The sequence below is a fragment of the Polyodon spathula genome, chromosome 21 (genome assembly GCF_017654505.1).
Source record: "Polyodon spathula isolate WHYD16114869_AA chromosome 21, ASM1765450v1, whole genome shotgun sequence".
Lineage (NCBI taxonomy): Eukaryota > Metazoa > Chordata > Actinopteri > Acipenseriformes > Polyodontidae > Polyodon > Polyodon spathula.
Window position 1 is genome coordinate 20,089,659 of NC_054554.1, and position 15,881 is coordinate 20,105,539.

Genomic DNA, 15,881 nt, shown 5'->3' on the forward strand with positions numbered 1-15,881 from the left:
TCTAAGTTCTGTTTCTGTCTCTTTTGATGCAGCATCTAAAAGCTACACTGGCACTTTATAACACAGACATTAATTTTACAGCAAAATAAACATTATACCTATTACGTGGTTATCTTTCCTAATGTATTTATATACACACACACACACATAAGTGAACCCAACTCCTTTGTCTTGACCATCATCTGGTTTGCTGCCAAAATGTTCTTCTTTAACTGATACTGGATATAATATTTTTCAGTTCATTGATTTTACAATGCAGTTTAATTACTGTGTAATGGTTTTCCATCAATTTTATATTATCTTTAAATTATATCTATTAATTTTTTACAGACTTAATGTAAAGGTGCCAATACTTTTGCCATGAACAAATATTTTAAATTGTTAAGCGCTTTTGTTTTTTTTGTTTTGTTTTTTATAAAGATTGTTTGTTAAACTACCAGAAAACTTTGTCATTAATTAGTGACTTATGTTTACTAAATGCTTGTATAGTACAGGATTGTTTTCTTGAAAGATCGTATATTAAGCGTAGGGTGTCAATACTTTTGTCTGTTACTGTAAATAAGTTAGAACTGAGACTATTGACTATCTTTTATACATATTATATGTTTTAGATATATTGTTGACTTTAAGGTGTCTGTTCTTTGCTATTCTTTTATCCAATAAATTGGTGTTAGTAATTAAATCCTTGACCTCTCAAAATCTTAAATATCTGAAATGGAAAACTACTCAATTATTCATGCACTTGTAATGATAAGTCTTTAGTCTTATTTTCACAATTAACATTGTTTTGTTTTAATTTTATATTACAAGAAAGAAGACAGTTACACACAAACGGAATCCACTTTATTAAAATGTAATTCACAAATTAGAATATAATACAGCTACATATGTTTCATATGAATACATTAATTCATAAATGATCTTTTTCTTTAAATAAACAGCAGCCTTATAGTAGCTGTCTGCCCAAAAGTGCCTAAAACAGAGATATTCTAACATTTTGGATACACACTGTAGGAAGGGAATCGTTGACACAATGTATAGCCATTTTAAACTGCAAGCTCTGTTAAATGTACAATACAAATCAGTCCATCACACACCATTAAAAGGCCAGGAGTCTGGTCCTCACTAGGTGCTGTGCTGTCTTCATCATATCATTTAGGGGTGTCCCAATGCTCACATTTACGAAGTCATTACCTTCAAGAAATTTTAAGTGGTTGGGTATTAATTAAATGGAATAAAACATGCACATTTCTCAAAACAAAACAATGCAATCCTTTGATTTCCCTTGTTTACACAATTATTGAGTTTCAATCAATACCAATCTGGCAGTGTTATTTAATATAGAATCGTTTTGATATGAAATCACTTTTATTTCACTTCCCTTAGAAATGCTTACTCTCTATAATGAATTGTGTGATTATAGTCCTGAGCAAGATGTAATCTCGACAAAGAAATACAAATCCCAGTTTCCACAGCGGAAGCCCTTGAGTTAGGGTTAAAGAACAGTCATGTTTACATGACGAATACGTTCTATTTGCTAATATTTAAATTCTGAGTTTATGGCCTCGGCATGGCAGTAAAAACGTCAGCGCCCCGGGTGAGAGTAAAATTCGCTTCCAATCTGCTTTTAAAGCACTCAACGCCGAAGTGAATTGCCATTTGCTGGTACTCAATTGTAAAAGTGATGAAAATTCAGCTTTTTTTGTTTTGAAATCAACACTTTAAATGAATGGATTTATTTAAAGTCTGCTGACAAATACTTATTTAAGGCAGTTACTCAGAAAATATGAGTATCGGCACACCTTAACTTCATTCAACAATTAAAACTGTGACATATCCGTGAATACTACTCCAATAGAGCCACGTTCTGTTCTGTTAGCAAATCTATTTTTCCATGAACTAATCCATGCTAGAGTGATCTAGAAACAAGTGGTCTACATTCTTATCAGCAGCAGACATGTTACGGACCCTCTAAACAGAGACTGCGGGTTTCATGGAATACCTCTCAGCCAAGCTCAGCCAATAGGGAGAGGGTGAAGAAATGCTAGAATGAGTGGTGGAACAGCAGTCCTTTCGGTTTACTGATTCTTCTTGTCCATTGGAGGGGAGTATGGAGGAGGCTGGTCCTACAAATAGAAAAAAATGTTAATAATCCAGATGTTCCAGGTTTTTAAAACAAAAACAATAACCCCTATTGCACAGCAAAGAGCATTAAGCTACTTCACCGCCTGGTAAGCCAGTGGTCCCCACCTGACCATTTCACCTTTCACAAAATCATTTTCACACTATACTACATGTAACTGCAAAATAGTTTTCATTCTGTCTCTTTTCAAAAACATTAACAGTGCAATTATTGTATATTAAGAAGAAACCATTTGAACAACCACTCAACCCCTTGTGGGTGTAGTTGCAACTATACCCAATACTTATTAAACTCTGCTAACATTACCGTTGTAAATAATCCAATTTTAGAAGCTTGGAAGGGTATCCATTTTACAACAATCCGAAACATACATCAAAGTTATTTGTAATGAATTTAAGAAAGAAGGGCATTTGGAAAGAGAATTAGCTTGCTCAGTGTAGGTACCTGATATTCTACAGCCCGGCCCACATACAAGGAAAGTGAGCAACTACTTGGGCCTCTTGCCAATGAGTAATCTGAATTGTAAAAGTGGAAGCAGTACAGTGGTGTATACTGTAGAAGCAGCACGCTGTCGCTTGCCTGTGGCATGTACACATTGTGTGGATTAGCTGGAGCGCAGTAGGCCTTTGATGCAGCCTCAGCTGCCTTTGCTTCTGCTGGAATAAAGGTTATGCATCAAAATAGCACAGGTTATTACACTGCAGATAACAGTGTACACATACAGTTAGGATCAAGCAGGGTAATTAGGGGCAGGGGTAACTGTCTAAGAAATGAAGCAAAGAAATGATGGCAGGACATTTCTGTCTAAACAAGGGCACATGACCCCTCAGGTGAGTGTAGAGGTCAATACATCTAGAAACAAACTTACTAAGAAATATTAATCAATGATTTTTTATAAAGCCACTATCTCAGAGTGTGAAGTCTGTATAAGGTCTGATATGGCTTTTAACGCTACTTCAACTGCTTATCTCATAAACTTCTGGGAAAATCTCATGGCATCCTTTACTTCAACCTGTGACCTAAGATGGCTGAAATATAATGACTGTTTCCGGATGATAGAGACTTAATTTGTTTTCATACTTGGCACAGAATTGTAATCTATTATTCTCTAGGACAAGTTCAATTGTGGGTATCTAAGATAAATTAACCTTTTTGTGACAGTAAAATTACAAAGCTGCCACTGTCACACTGCCAAGCCTCATACCTCAGAGATGATTTTAGTTAACTGCTTCAAATTTGCAGAGTAACTGAAACACTGCATGTTAAACAGATTTAAGGCTGCATTCACACTTGGTCCATTTCAAACGGATTCAGTCTGCTTGGTTTAGCCTGAAACAATGTATCAATGTGTTTTGCGATCACACTTATCTCCAAGCAAAAGGACCGAGTTAATTTGAATGCTAACTGAGCATTTTTGGTCCATTTTTTATGGACCGATTCCGGTTGTGTTCACAATGCAGTTTTCAAGTGAACTCTGTTTGTTTATATGGTGTGTGAACCGGATATTTACAATGTCTGCAAGGCGTATTGAAACACTGCAGCTATTGATGTACTTCTCCGGTTTTTAATATAGCATATTTTAGATTACACCGTGTAACAAATTTTTTATTTTTTTTTGTTCCTGGGTAGTAAGTGTTATTTCCTAATTGCTTATGCCTCAAAAGTACAGAAAATGGCTATTATTCCCCACAAACTTTGCTTTTGTGACCAGGACAGTGATATTTCAAAATATCACTATTTCCAATGGGAAAATGGGCAAATGTGTGTCATTTCGTTCACATAAAGTCAGAAAAAAACAACATATGAATCCAAATTAACATGTATTTATACTAAAGTAATACAAAAATGACTACAAAAGATTTAGAAGTGAGTAGTTTTTCGAGATTTACGATTATTCTGTAAATACAAATCTCGAAAAACTACTCACTTCTAAATCTTTTGTAGTCATTTTTGAGGCATAAGCAATTAGGAAATAACACTTACTACCCAGGAACAAAAATTGTGTTACATAGTGTTATCACACTTTGCTGTGCAAGAAAGCATTAGGGGAGCACTTCGCTCATTTAAATAATGCATGCATTGAATGCCTACAGTAGGAGAATAATGTTTATGCAACTCTGCACGGTTCTCTTACTGTCAACATCAAACAAAGTAATTTAAGAAAAGACTGAAAATGTTTTACTATTTTTGTCCAGTTCAGCTTGGATTGAGGTGTCTGATCAAATTTCTGCTACAGCTTCAGTTTCTCCCACTGTCCAGATTTCCAGAGAAAAACTGGGACGTTTTCACGTCAATTCACTGACGCTGTAGCAAGTTTGAAGCCGTTAAAATAACAGTATATAACAACACAATAATAGTTTAAAAATTAAACATCAGGTGAATTTATTGCCGCTCACAACAACTCAGTTTTTATATTTATATTGCCATCTAATCAACACATGTCAAATGTACAAAGGTCCTTATTTAAATAATAAATCAGCTATTACCATTTCAATATATGGTATACACAACCAGAATGATTTAAACAAATAATCCATATAACTGTTTATTTAAATTTTTTTAATTAAAAAAACCGGAACAACAAATCAAGGCTGAAACTGACAATCCCAGTTTTCACAGGATATGGTAACTCTAATATAGTTCCCAAAGCCATTTTTAGTTTTTTGCTCTACTTGTTTCCAATATGAGCTAAACTACTTGCAAAATGTTTACTTCCGAATCATGTTACCTTGTATAGATCGTTTCCTATGTGCAAAACAACCGAGTCCAGCAGTTGTTCACATTGACATTTTGCATGATCAAACCTAGAGAATTGTGTAACTAGCCAGTTTCTGAAAGGGTTTGTTCTTCATCCCCCGAAACCAATAAGTCCTATAAACAGTTAAAGAAGTGGAAGTGGACTTTACAAATACACAAGCTCCCCTCAATTGTCTTATTAATGGCTGTTGTTGCCCGATTAATAAGAAGAATGGCCATTATGGGTTAATGTCTAGCTAAACACATCAATGCTCATTAAATAAGGGTGTGGGATTACCTGCTGTAGTGTTGGGGAGGTTTTCATTCAGTGGGGGCTGTTTCAGTGATTCAGAGTAGGGGGGTGGGGGAATGTAGGGCATAGTTCCATCCATAGGCGGGGGTGCAAGGTAAAAACCAGCTGTGAACAGATACCACACTGGTCTCAACACTGTGACAATACCTACTGGACCTGACTCAACATTAAAAAAGCGTGGCTATCTGTAGCTGTTGTATTATGCTGTAAATCATGTAAATTAGTAACTTTCCAGTCTCCAGCATTTTGCTTGGTTGTATCCGTCTTCCACTTTTTTAGTATAAGACACTATAGAATAGACTGTACTATTAATAGGCATGAGAAAACAAAAAGATAATATCATCTTTTGAAAAACATACATGAACACATTTTTGCAAAAATCTGCATATATTAACCAACAGTTTACCAATGTGTTCAAGTTACATAAAGAGACTGAGGTTTTTTTTCTCTCTGAGCTGGCAATGAGACCTTTAGTTTAGTTCACCCCAGATTGGTAAGAAATACTGTTCTTATGTTTAAGAAGAAAATTAAAAAGTGTAAACAGTTTGTTTCCCATTTCTTTTTAAACACGATCTCCTGGACATTACCACATTGGGCATTGCTCCTGAGCAGACTGACCTGAAGGAGGGTGGCAGGGGTAGTCTGGTGGAGGGCCTGCAAACAACCCATTGGCAGCGGGTGGAGGGTAGGCATAGGCTTCATTAGGCATGTAGGCACCGCAGGGGGTCTGGCCCCGGGAAGCTGAGGAACAAACAAGCAGGACAGCAGCATCAGCAACTGGGTAGTGAACCCATGAACTGGAATTAAAGTAATTGTAGCTCACAAAATAATTCCATATAGCTTAGCCAGTTTGCACTTCCATTTGTAACATTGGTCTCACATGTGCAGTTTTGAAAGAAAGACATGTTATAGCACACATTTATTTTCATTTTTAACCCTGTTACCTGGTTCTACTTTCAACCATACTTTCTATGTTTATATGCCTTACTCTTGGGCTAACTGTTTACACTTGCATTTCTTAGGCCATTTCACCCCAGCACCATCTTCTGGGTCAAATCATATTACTGGCTGAAAGCATGTCAGTCAATAAGAGAAGCAGCTCACAGGAAAGAGCCAGTAAAGGAGTGTGGACTGTTTCACTTTCCAGGTGAAATGACCCAAGATGTGCAAGACAGTCTAAAAGCATGGCTTGTAAACAGAGATTTCTTTAACCTTTTAATACAAGACACCATGTTTGCAAAAATACGTGCGTCCTTCCAAACTGCACACTGGAGGAGACCTACTGTATATAATGAATGACGGTACATAGCAGTGACATTTTATGGAACTTTTCTTGTTAGTTATTATTATTTTAATTGATCAAATACAAACTTTAGCTCAGTAGATGTGACCAACTTACTTGTAGGTCTGCATTTGTTTTTTGACAGATATATAAAGCGACTACAAAACGAATAGTCCAAGAGAAATTAGCAATTCATTCTGCAGCAATACAGTTCATGAAAACATGGGTAATTCACACTGGACGATAATGAAAATACAGAATGCGCATTATATTCTATTAACAATTGTAAGTAAATAGAAAATGCTGAGGAAATTAGGCTTTATGACTGTTACAAAAACAAACAACAAAAAAACATACCTTGTGATGCCACTTGCAACATGTACTGTCCAAACTCAATAGCACCCCCTGCTGAGAAGATTAATTTAAAGGTAACAGAGCCCTCCCAACCTCCTGAAAAAAAATAGACATGCAATGCGTGAACAACAAACCCCTTCATAAGCATGAATCACCTGAATCATCCATCCCTGCAATGGAAACTGAGAGGGAGGTTACTCAATGCAGAACTTAAAGAACAGAACCCACGCTTGTCTACATGATGACCCTGAAAAGGTGTACAATATGCCGATCAGATGAGAAGCACCAGATATTAAATCTTATAGATGCCTTTAAATTTTAACAGTGCGTTTTGTATTTGGGTGACTAAATAAAATATGACCTTTCATCAATTTTACTACACTGATGTAAAATGATATGCAAAATGATGAATAAATCTTAATGCATAGGCCATGGGAGTGCTTAATGTATACTAGACACGGACATGCTTAATATGTGAAATCAAAAGAAAAAAATCAATTTTTATAGAAAACCAAGGTGCCTCTTTGTGTACTAATATAGTATGTGAAAAAAGGGAATGATTTTCCAACACTGGTAAAGGAGTTTACTAATGAGGCAGGGCAGTTTTGAGAATAATAAAAAGCCATCTTAAGTCACGGGTCAAAGCAAAGGTTACAGATCAATTCTGAGATATCATTTATGAGATACTAGCAATAGTATGTGTTGTGGCGCTGGTAGATCTTTCCTCACGGTATAGTTCATTATGTTAAAGAGATATTGGAGGGTTGCATACAACACAGCATGCTGCCTCCCAGCGTTGCTGGCATACCTGTAGGCTCTGCACTCACAGTCCCTTTGATGTAATTGACTCCAAGCACTGGCTGCTTCACCTCACAGCCTTTCATCAGGTAGAAGGGCATCATGAAGGAATGTAGGGGGTATTTGCCTTTGCTCTGGAAAATGACCTGCATGAAAAGAAATGTTAGAAATCATTGTGTTGTGTATTGCAACATGCAATAACAGCTTTTGACCACTTACACTTAAACCTACACTAGCATTCTATAGGGGTTAGATGTATCCTCCTTTAAAGTGTTACTGAACCTCATGCAGTGTTTACAAAAAACTACTTACTTTACCTGTATCCTGTATTATCCATATCACAGCATTTTTTTTAAATTCACACATCATAGATAAATTAACTAAGGAATTACTTTTTTTTTTTTAAAACATTTAGAAGTCGCCAATTAATTTTACTCAGTTTTTCTCCCAATTTGAAATGTCCATTGTATTTAGGCTCAACTACCGCTACCACCCCTGCACTGACTTAGAAGCGCCAATGGCAAACACACACTGTCCTGTAAAGCATGTGCCATTAGCCGACCACTTCTTTTCACTCTGCAGGCCCACCAAGCTGCCAATCCAGAGCTACACCGTCGGAGGACAACACAGCTCTGGACAGCTTAAAGGGAAGCCCGCAGGCGCCCGGCCAGTCTACAGGGATCGCTGATGTTCAGTAAGCCCAAGCCCCACACCCCCCGTCAATGCCCGCTGGGAGCTCCCATGCACAGCCGACAGTGGAATTGCCTGGACTCGAACTGGTGACATCCAGGCTATAGGGAGCATATTCAGCCCTACTAAAATCGACATACAAATCTGAAAATCAACTCCCAGAATGAACAGTATTGTATTGGGATGTACTCTTATATTTTACTGTTATTTATTTTAATCAACTATCAGCAGCCACACATGGCTTTGCAGGACTGAATATAAGAAATACCAACAGTGTAAGTAGCTTCAGATATAATTAGTTCTTTTTTTCACCCTAAGATCTTCCGGATCTAAAGAAATCACATGATGTGATGACCTTTCAACTCTGCAGGCCTCATCTTCTTCATAGGTTACTATGGGGACTTTCCCTGGCTAGACACAAATACAAAGATAATACTTTTGTTTATAGCAACTTAGTAAATTGTTGTTTTCAGTCTTAATACATATGCCTAACCTAATGGTTTTGATGAGCTTAACTGACCATTCATAAGGTCACCATAACCCACATGATGAGATCCCTTAAGACTATGTAGGCTTACATATAAAGCTGGATCTTAATTGGTAGTACTGTGAGTAATACGTATGACACTACAATATATTTGCATCACCCTGGAAATGTTGTTTTTTCACTCACCCTGTAAGGGGTCATGTAAATTATTCCTTTGATGGTCCCTTTGAAAGCTTCAGGCATGTTTTTAGATTCACAGAAGGACAGCTCCACATGGTCGTATGTCATCAAAATGCTGTGAGCATGGAGAAGATAACATTTATCAACTTTCACTCTGGAAAGGGGATTTGTGTTCTTCATTCATTTCAATGAGAACTTCAGCCTTGTTGCAGCATGGAACGTGATCTACTGTAGGTATCTTCATGAACTTCACAAGACAAATATTCCTGTTAAGCTCTCCAGAATTCAATCATTATTCTCAAAATGATTTAAACCCTATAATATGTGAATACAAAATATGAAAACAATCAGGATTAAGTTGAAAAATATATTGTCGCAACAAAAAAAATAGAATGATTAAGAAACCGCAAATGTTCAAATCAGATCCATGATTAGCACTTTGTGCTGGACTGCAATGTTGTCTGTTCAACATCAGTTACCTGGCACTCTTCAAGAGCCCTCACAAAACATTCAACACTACTTAAAGTACCATTCTCATCAACAGTATTTTTTTCTTGAAACCTTCATATCGAAGACATCTTAATTATAAAAATTTCACAAGATTAAATTTAACATGGAGTTTCCTCAGAGGTTTCCCATAGGGTACATTGCTGTCGTTTATGTCCAAATTGAAAGCGTCTATATATCGTTAGGTTATTACCATAACCCTGGTTCCCTGAAAGTGGGTCCAGATTACCGACAGTACAGCCCCACGGCGATAGCCTCAGAGCCCACAATACGCCTAAGGACATGCTGTCTGCAACACTCTAGAGCCTAGAGAGGGTCTCACTCGGTTTGCAACATCAAGGCGGTAAAAACACACAAATGTCTGACTACCTGTCCATGTAGCAGCATTGCATAACTCATCTAAGGAGGCACCATAAAGGAAAGCCCACGAAGTTGCCTGACCCCTGGTAGAATGAGCCGTAATGTCCCCTGGTAACGGGGAGACAGTCTAGTCATACGCCAAGAGTATCACCCAGTGCACTAGACATTGCTTCGATAGGGCCTGGCCTCTAGAGCAGGACCCATAGCAGACAAACAGCTGGTTGGACTGTCTCCAGGATGCCGTCCTATCCAAATAACAGCGCTGAACCCAAACTGGGCATAGCTTGTGTTGTCTACGGTCCTCATCTGACTTGTGCGGGGGAGGTCTGAAAGTTTCCAAAACCACTGCTTGGTTAATATGGAATGAGAATACCATCTTTGGCAAAAAGAATGGATTTGTTCTTAATGTTACCCCCCAGTCATTTCCCGTAAAAGCCATGCATGTGTCATCAATGGACAGCGCATGAAGCTCACTTACTCGTCTGGCAGAATTGAAACAGGGCGCAGTTCTGCTGACGCCATGGGCTCAAATGGGTGATCCATAAGGGCCTGCAGTACCAATTCTAAATCCCACTTGGGGACCATACTTTTCATGGGAAGATGAAGCCTCCGAGCCCATTTAAGAAATTACTGCATCTGGCAAACCTCGTCTGAATAGACAGCTGCGTTCAACGGCCAGACCCAGAATTGGAGCTGGGCTGGGTTCGGGTGCCATAATAGCCCCACCGCTTGGCTCAGGAGATCCTTGCACAGCGGGAGCTACCACTGCTGATCCAACAACATGTCGGAGAGGACAACAAACCAGGGGCGTCTTGGCCATCTGGGTGCAACCAGCAAAACCTGTGCTCTCTCCACCCTGATCCTCTCTAGTGTCAGGGGTAATAATGGTAGTGGAGGGGATGCATATAATAGTCCCTGTGGCCAGGGGTAAGCTAGCGCATCTACTTGCAGGGGGGCCCCATCTCTTTCCATGGAGAACCATAGGGTGGACTCGGCTGTGGCAAACAGGTCAACTCGTGCAGGTCGAAACCTCTCCCAAATCTGTTTCACCACTTGAGGATGCAGCCTCCACTTCAAGTTGTCTGGAGCTCCTCTGTACAGGAGGTCTACTGCCTTGTTATCCACACTGGGGAGGTGAACCGGCCTGATGGAACGCAAGTTTCTGTGTGTCCAGGACAGTAGTCTGTGCACTGTGTGGTGAAGGCCCGGTGAGTGCAGGCCGCCTTGATGGTTTATGTAGGCTACCACTGTCGTATTGTCCGTCCAGACAAGCACATGTTTGTACGATATTTGCTGGTGAAAATGGGATAACGCCAGGCTCACTGCTTGCAGCTCGTGGGCATTTATGTGCAATTGCTACCAATGTCCCTTCCACTGGCCTTTTATTCCTCTCCCATTCGAGACCGCTCCCCAGCTCAGGCTGGAGGCGTCTGTAGTGACCACTTCTCTTCTATGGGGGATTTGAGGGGAGATCCGAGGCGCAGATTGCCGGGATGGCGCCACCACTCCAGTGTCTTCCGGCATTGTCTGGACACTCGCATCAGCCGGTACTCATCTCGGAATGGGTGCACCTTGAGTGTATTCACCCAGGCTTGAAGCGGGCGCATTCTCAGCAGCCCTAGTGGAAGGATTCTCGAGGCAGCTGCCATCAACCCCAACAACCTTGGATATACTTTGACCTGTAGGAGAGCGTATTCTGAATAGGGAGAGTGTGGCCTCCAACGATCGGATCTTGTCTTCCTACAGTGAGGGAAGCATGCTCACAGAGTTTAGTTTGATCCCCAGGAACACTGTGGACTGAGTCGGTACGAAGTTGCTCTTCTGTTGATGCATTGAGAGCCTTAACTTTGTCACATGATCTATGGCCTGTTTTGTGTGCACCTCTGCGCGTGCTTTTGAACGCGCGCAAACTAATCAATCGTCCAGATAGTTTAGGATCTGAATACCCCACAGCCTGAGTGGAGCCAGTGCTGCATCCATGCACTTTGAAAATGTGCGAGGCACCAGTGAGAGGCCAAATGTCAGCACGCAGAATTCATCCGAGTTGCCTTGAAAAGCAAAGCGCAGATATTTTTTGTGCGTGAGACGGATCTGGACATGAAAGTAGGCGTCTTGCAGGTCGATTGATGTGAACCAGTCGCCCGGTTGGACGGACAAGGATGATACGCTGTGCTGTCAACATGTTGAACTTCCTCTGTTTGAGGAACAGTCTTGATGTAGCCTTGCTAGGGGTTGTTACCGTTGGTCAGTCCGGTTGTGGGGGGGTTTGGTGCCAGCCAGGGCCCCTCAGGGGCGGTCTCCCTTGGGCTTTTGACGAGGCTGGTCTTTCTTAATCCCCGACCTCGGTCTCCAGCTGAAGAACCGGTTACCCCTAGCCTGCGGTGGTCCCCTGCTGCTGGCTCTGCCTCTGCCTACTTGTCTACTCTGGGGTGCAGGGCGGTGTTCAGGCCCTTTTACCCCATCAGGCTGCGAATGCCACCTTGGGTGCTGACGATAAGGTGGAAGGCGTGAAAACCCCAAAAGTCTGTCCCGGTGTTATGGGGGCATCCAGTAGCGCCACCATCTCGGTCTCCACGACCTTGGCTTGTGTCAGCCACAAATGCCGGCGGGCGGCCACCATCGCCGCCAGCGACCTCCCTGATGCCTGACCTAACTCTCCCATTAGGTCAATCATCGCCTTTGCTACCGCCTGGAGCTCCCCTGTGTCTGCTTCTGTAGCCCTTTCCTGCAGCCTCTCTGCTAACTGGTTCTGGTAGAGCACCAGTATAGCCATGGCATTTGCTGCTCGGACTGATAGCGCTGCCAATGCGTAAGCCTTTTTGAGCATCACATCCGCTGTCCTGCAAGGCTTGGACGGACAGGTTGGGTCCTTATCCCCCTTGGTGAAGGTGGAACCTTGCACCAATACCGTGACGCTGGATTGCTCCAGTGCGTCCTAGCATAAAGGGAGGACATGCTGTGGGTGCCCTTTTTGCTGCAGGAAGCGGTTCCCCTTTCCCTCCTGTTCTGCCGGCCAGGGAACGTCCGTGGTTGCAGCTGCGTCCTGCACTAGTGCCCGGAACTCTTCTCTCTGCGACACATGCAGCAGGAGCGGAAAGGAGCCCCCCACTGTGGCCTGCCCGATGGAGGTGGCTGGGTCCGAGACGTTCTGGACGCCGTGAAGGACAGCTTGCCTGGGCTAGGAGGTCTAGGCAGAGGGGATGGGGAACGAGACTGTGGGGGCAGGGCAATCTCCCCTGTGATTTTAATAGGGTCTCTACATGTTCTGCTGAGCCCTTACAGTCTCTGCCAGCTCCACAAAGCTCCGCTCAGCTGAGCTTGGGTGCCTCCTTGGCAACTGTGATGGGGATCATCTGCGCCTGTGTGGGGAAGGGGAGTGGTGCCTGTGCGGCAACCTCCTGTTCCCTGGTGAGCGTCCCCTCGAGCGGTACAGCCTCGACGGTGACTATCTCACCTCCCATGAGGGGTGTCTGCGCCTCTGTACAGGTGGTGGGAAAGGGGAGGGTGACCCAGTTGTGCGGGAGAGTTCCCTGGTCACTGTAGGAGGGGGGTCCTACAGGATCTCTGCGGAGGGCCATAGAACACTGATCTCATTCTCCCTTGGCTCGGGGAGAGAGACTTTGCTGGGGATAGGGCTACTCTCCGGCGCTTAGTTCTTCTCAAGAACTTCCTACCTGGAGAGCAGTCTAGCTCACCTGCCAATGTTTTAGCTGCATGGTCTGACCCTAAGCATCTGGCCTAGGACCAGTGCTCATCCTGCCTGAGCAGCTTCGCTACGCACTGGTCACACTGGTGGAACCCAGTTGAGGACCCAGTCGACTGTACTGACATGGCTTTGCAGGTAAAGCTGCTGTGCTCGTTGCCGATAGTAGCACAGTCGGTGTCAGGCTGTAGTCGCTTTAAAGCGATTCACCGGTGCCGAATTAGTCGGTGCTGGGATCAACGTCGAGAAGAGCACAGTCAGTGCCGAGAGGTATATCAAACTAAACAAGGACTCGTGTAGTGAAAAAAGAGTAATAACCGCTGCCAGTCTCGTAAGAGGGGTCGAAACCAGCTCTAGTCAGTAAACTGACGTGAGAATCAGGCGAGAGCACTCTTAGTAGAGAGCGAGATTTTACAGTGGAATTAATAAATCAGCCAATTTCGGTACAAGAAAGCAAATGCAATCTGACCTGTCTCAGTGAAGTGAGAGAGAAAATGGTGATGTGCTACTGTGAGGACATCCCTCTTCAACAGGAGGTGGGAGGGACTTCCCCCTCACAGCAGAGCCCTGATAGGGCAGCTATTTTATATATGCTCAGTGGTTGACGGTCAGAGAGGCTCTTCCCATTCGGTAATGGTTGTCATTCAACTGAAAGGGAATATCAAATACTAGGGAACCAAAATAGTCTTATGCCATAATTTGGTGCTTCCAATAAGGACTACGCATGTTTGCGTATTTATTTATTGTATAAACAAGTTCAATTTGCATTTTGTATTGATAATACTTCCCATTTTTTAAACGGTTTGCTTTATTCTACTGTATAACGACATTTCCATTAATATGACCAAATACACGTTACTAGAAGGTTTTGATCTGTGCTTGAAAACTAAAATGTGCATTTCGTACAGTGCGTAGCATTATGTAATACGATTACTACCAAGTCACTGTGAAATTTAAATACTGTACGTAGGCTACACAACTAGTGGTGTCTTTAATATAAATAATCCAGTTTTGAAGCCTATCGTCTACAGTTGTTGTACATCTGTACTTCCTTTATGGTAAATACAATGTTTCTAGAAACCGGATTGCAGTGTTTTTACACATGCACAGCTGACCAAGTTACATAAGCAGACTACATGACATAGAACCTCTTTACTCACCTTTCACTGTTGTTGATAATAACTCCACCGCACTCAGAATTGTTCTTATTGAGTGCCATGGCGCCGCTAGTGGTTAATACTACCAATGTTCACAGTAGTTTATCTTTATTGGATTTTCTTCAATTTTCCCTTGCCTATCACTGTATTAGGAGTCTGCAGTCTTCCGGCTACTGGAACTATCACTGTGACGCCATGTAACGTGCCCCACCCCTTCCCGAATTTCGTCGTGTTGGATGCATTTGTTAAGAACGCTTCAAATGAAAGTCAGAAAATGTTAAATTTTATATGTGTTCAATGGGTAGTTATCATTTGCCACCATGCCTAAAGGTTATTACTGTATACTGTAACAATTATAAAACAAAATAAAAACTAAAGCTACAACAACATATTTAAATTAATGCCAAATGTTGTTGTTGTTGTTGTTGTTCTTCTTCTTCTTATTAATAATAATAATAATAATAATAATAATAATAATAATAATAATAATAATAATAATAATAATAATAATAATACATTACATCTGATCCTATTGTATTGGTTTATAATGAAAAAAGTATAGAACAAGAAAAAAGAAAATACACCTTCTTTGAAATTAAGTTTGCTTACCCATATTTCATTGTGGCAGACCATCATGAATTTTGATCATTTCTTTAAATAAATTACTCAGTCTATCTCTTTGTACATACAGTGGATGTAGGTGACCTGCTTTTTATGCTATTGATAGTTGATGTTATGTTTGATAGTTCATATCAAACTCCTATTGTCCTTTTTTGTTATGAATCTGTTACCTTGACCCAGATGCACTGTTGGTTTCTTCCCTTTCCAGTGGTTTCACTTGTAAGCTGTCTCTAATACATAGCGCCACTTCGCTTATCCGTCCCTCCTGAACAATCTAAACCTACTAACTGAGTATTCTTCTGTCACTTGGGCTAAGCTAAGCTCCCACAATCTCAATTACATCACCGTTTATTGCTGCTATGACATTTCTGTTATATTTGCTGCTTTAAAAAACTGCATGTGACCTCTCCATAAGGGAACAGAAGTGCACAATAGGAACCTATAAAAAAAGAAACATGGGAAAAAAGAATCCTAGCACCAATATTTTGATGTTTGATGTATAACTCTGACATGGCAGTCATCCTGAATTTTGACCCATTGCATAGGGTCA

The 15,881-nt window shown here is 41.3% G+C and overlaps 1 protein-coding gene across 2 annotated transcripts; it reads right to left on the minus strand.

The window, feature by feature from the left end:
• Positions 1 to 884: 884 nt before the first annotated feature.
• On the minus strand, positions 885 to 14,866 carry LOC121296424 (WW domain-binding protein 2-like). Of its 2 annotated transcripts, XM_041221988.1 has the most exons (8): positions 14,714 to 14,866; positions 8,990 to 9,098; positions 7,637 to 7,772; positions 6,832 to 6,924; positions 5,811 to 5,933; positions 5,178 to 5,297; positions 2,003 to 2,126; positions 885 to 1,194 (listed from the first exon to the last, which is right to left on the minus strand). In XM_041221988.1, the coding sequence occupies exons 1-8, from the start codon at positions 14,770 to 14,772 to the stop codon at positions 1,191 to 1,193; spliced, it is 768 nt and encodes a 255-aa protein (XP_041077922.1). In that variant the 5' UTR covers positions 14,773 to 14,866; the 3' UTR covers positions 885 to 1,190. The 2 variants fall into 2 exon arrangements, with proteins under 2 accessions (XP_041077922.1, XP_041077921.1); XM_041221987.1 differs by having other exon boundaries at positions 885 to 2,126.
• Between the last annotated feature and the right edge of the window lie 1,015 nt (positions 14,867 to 15,881).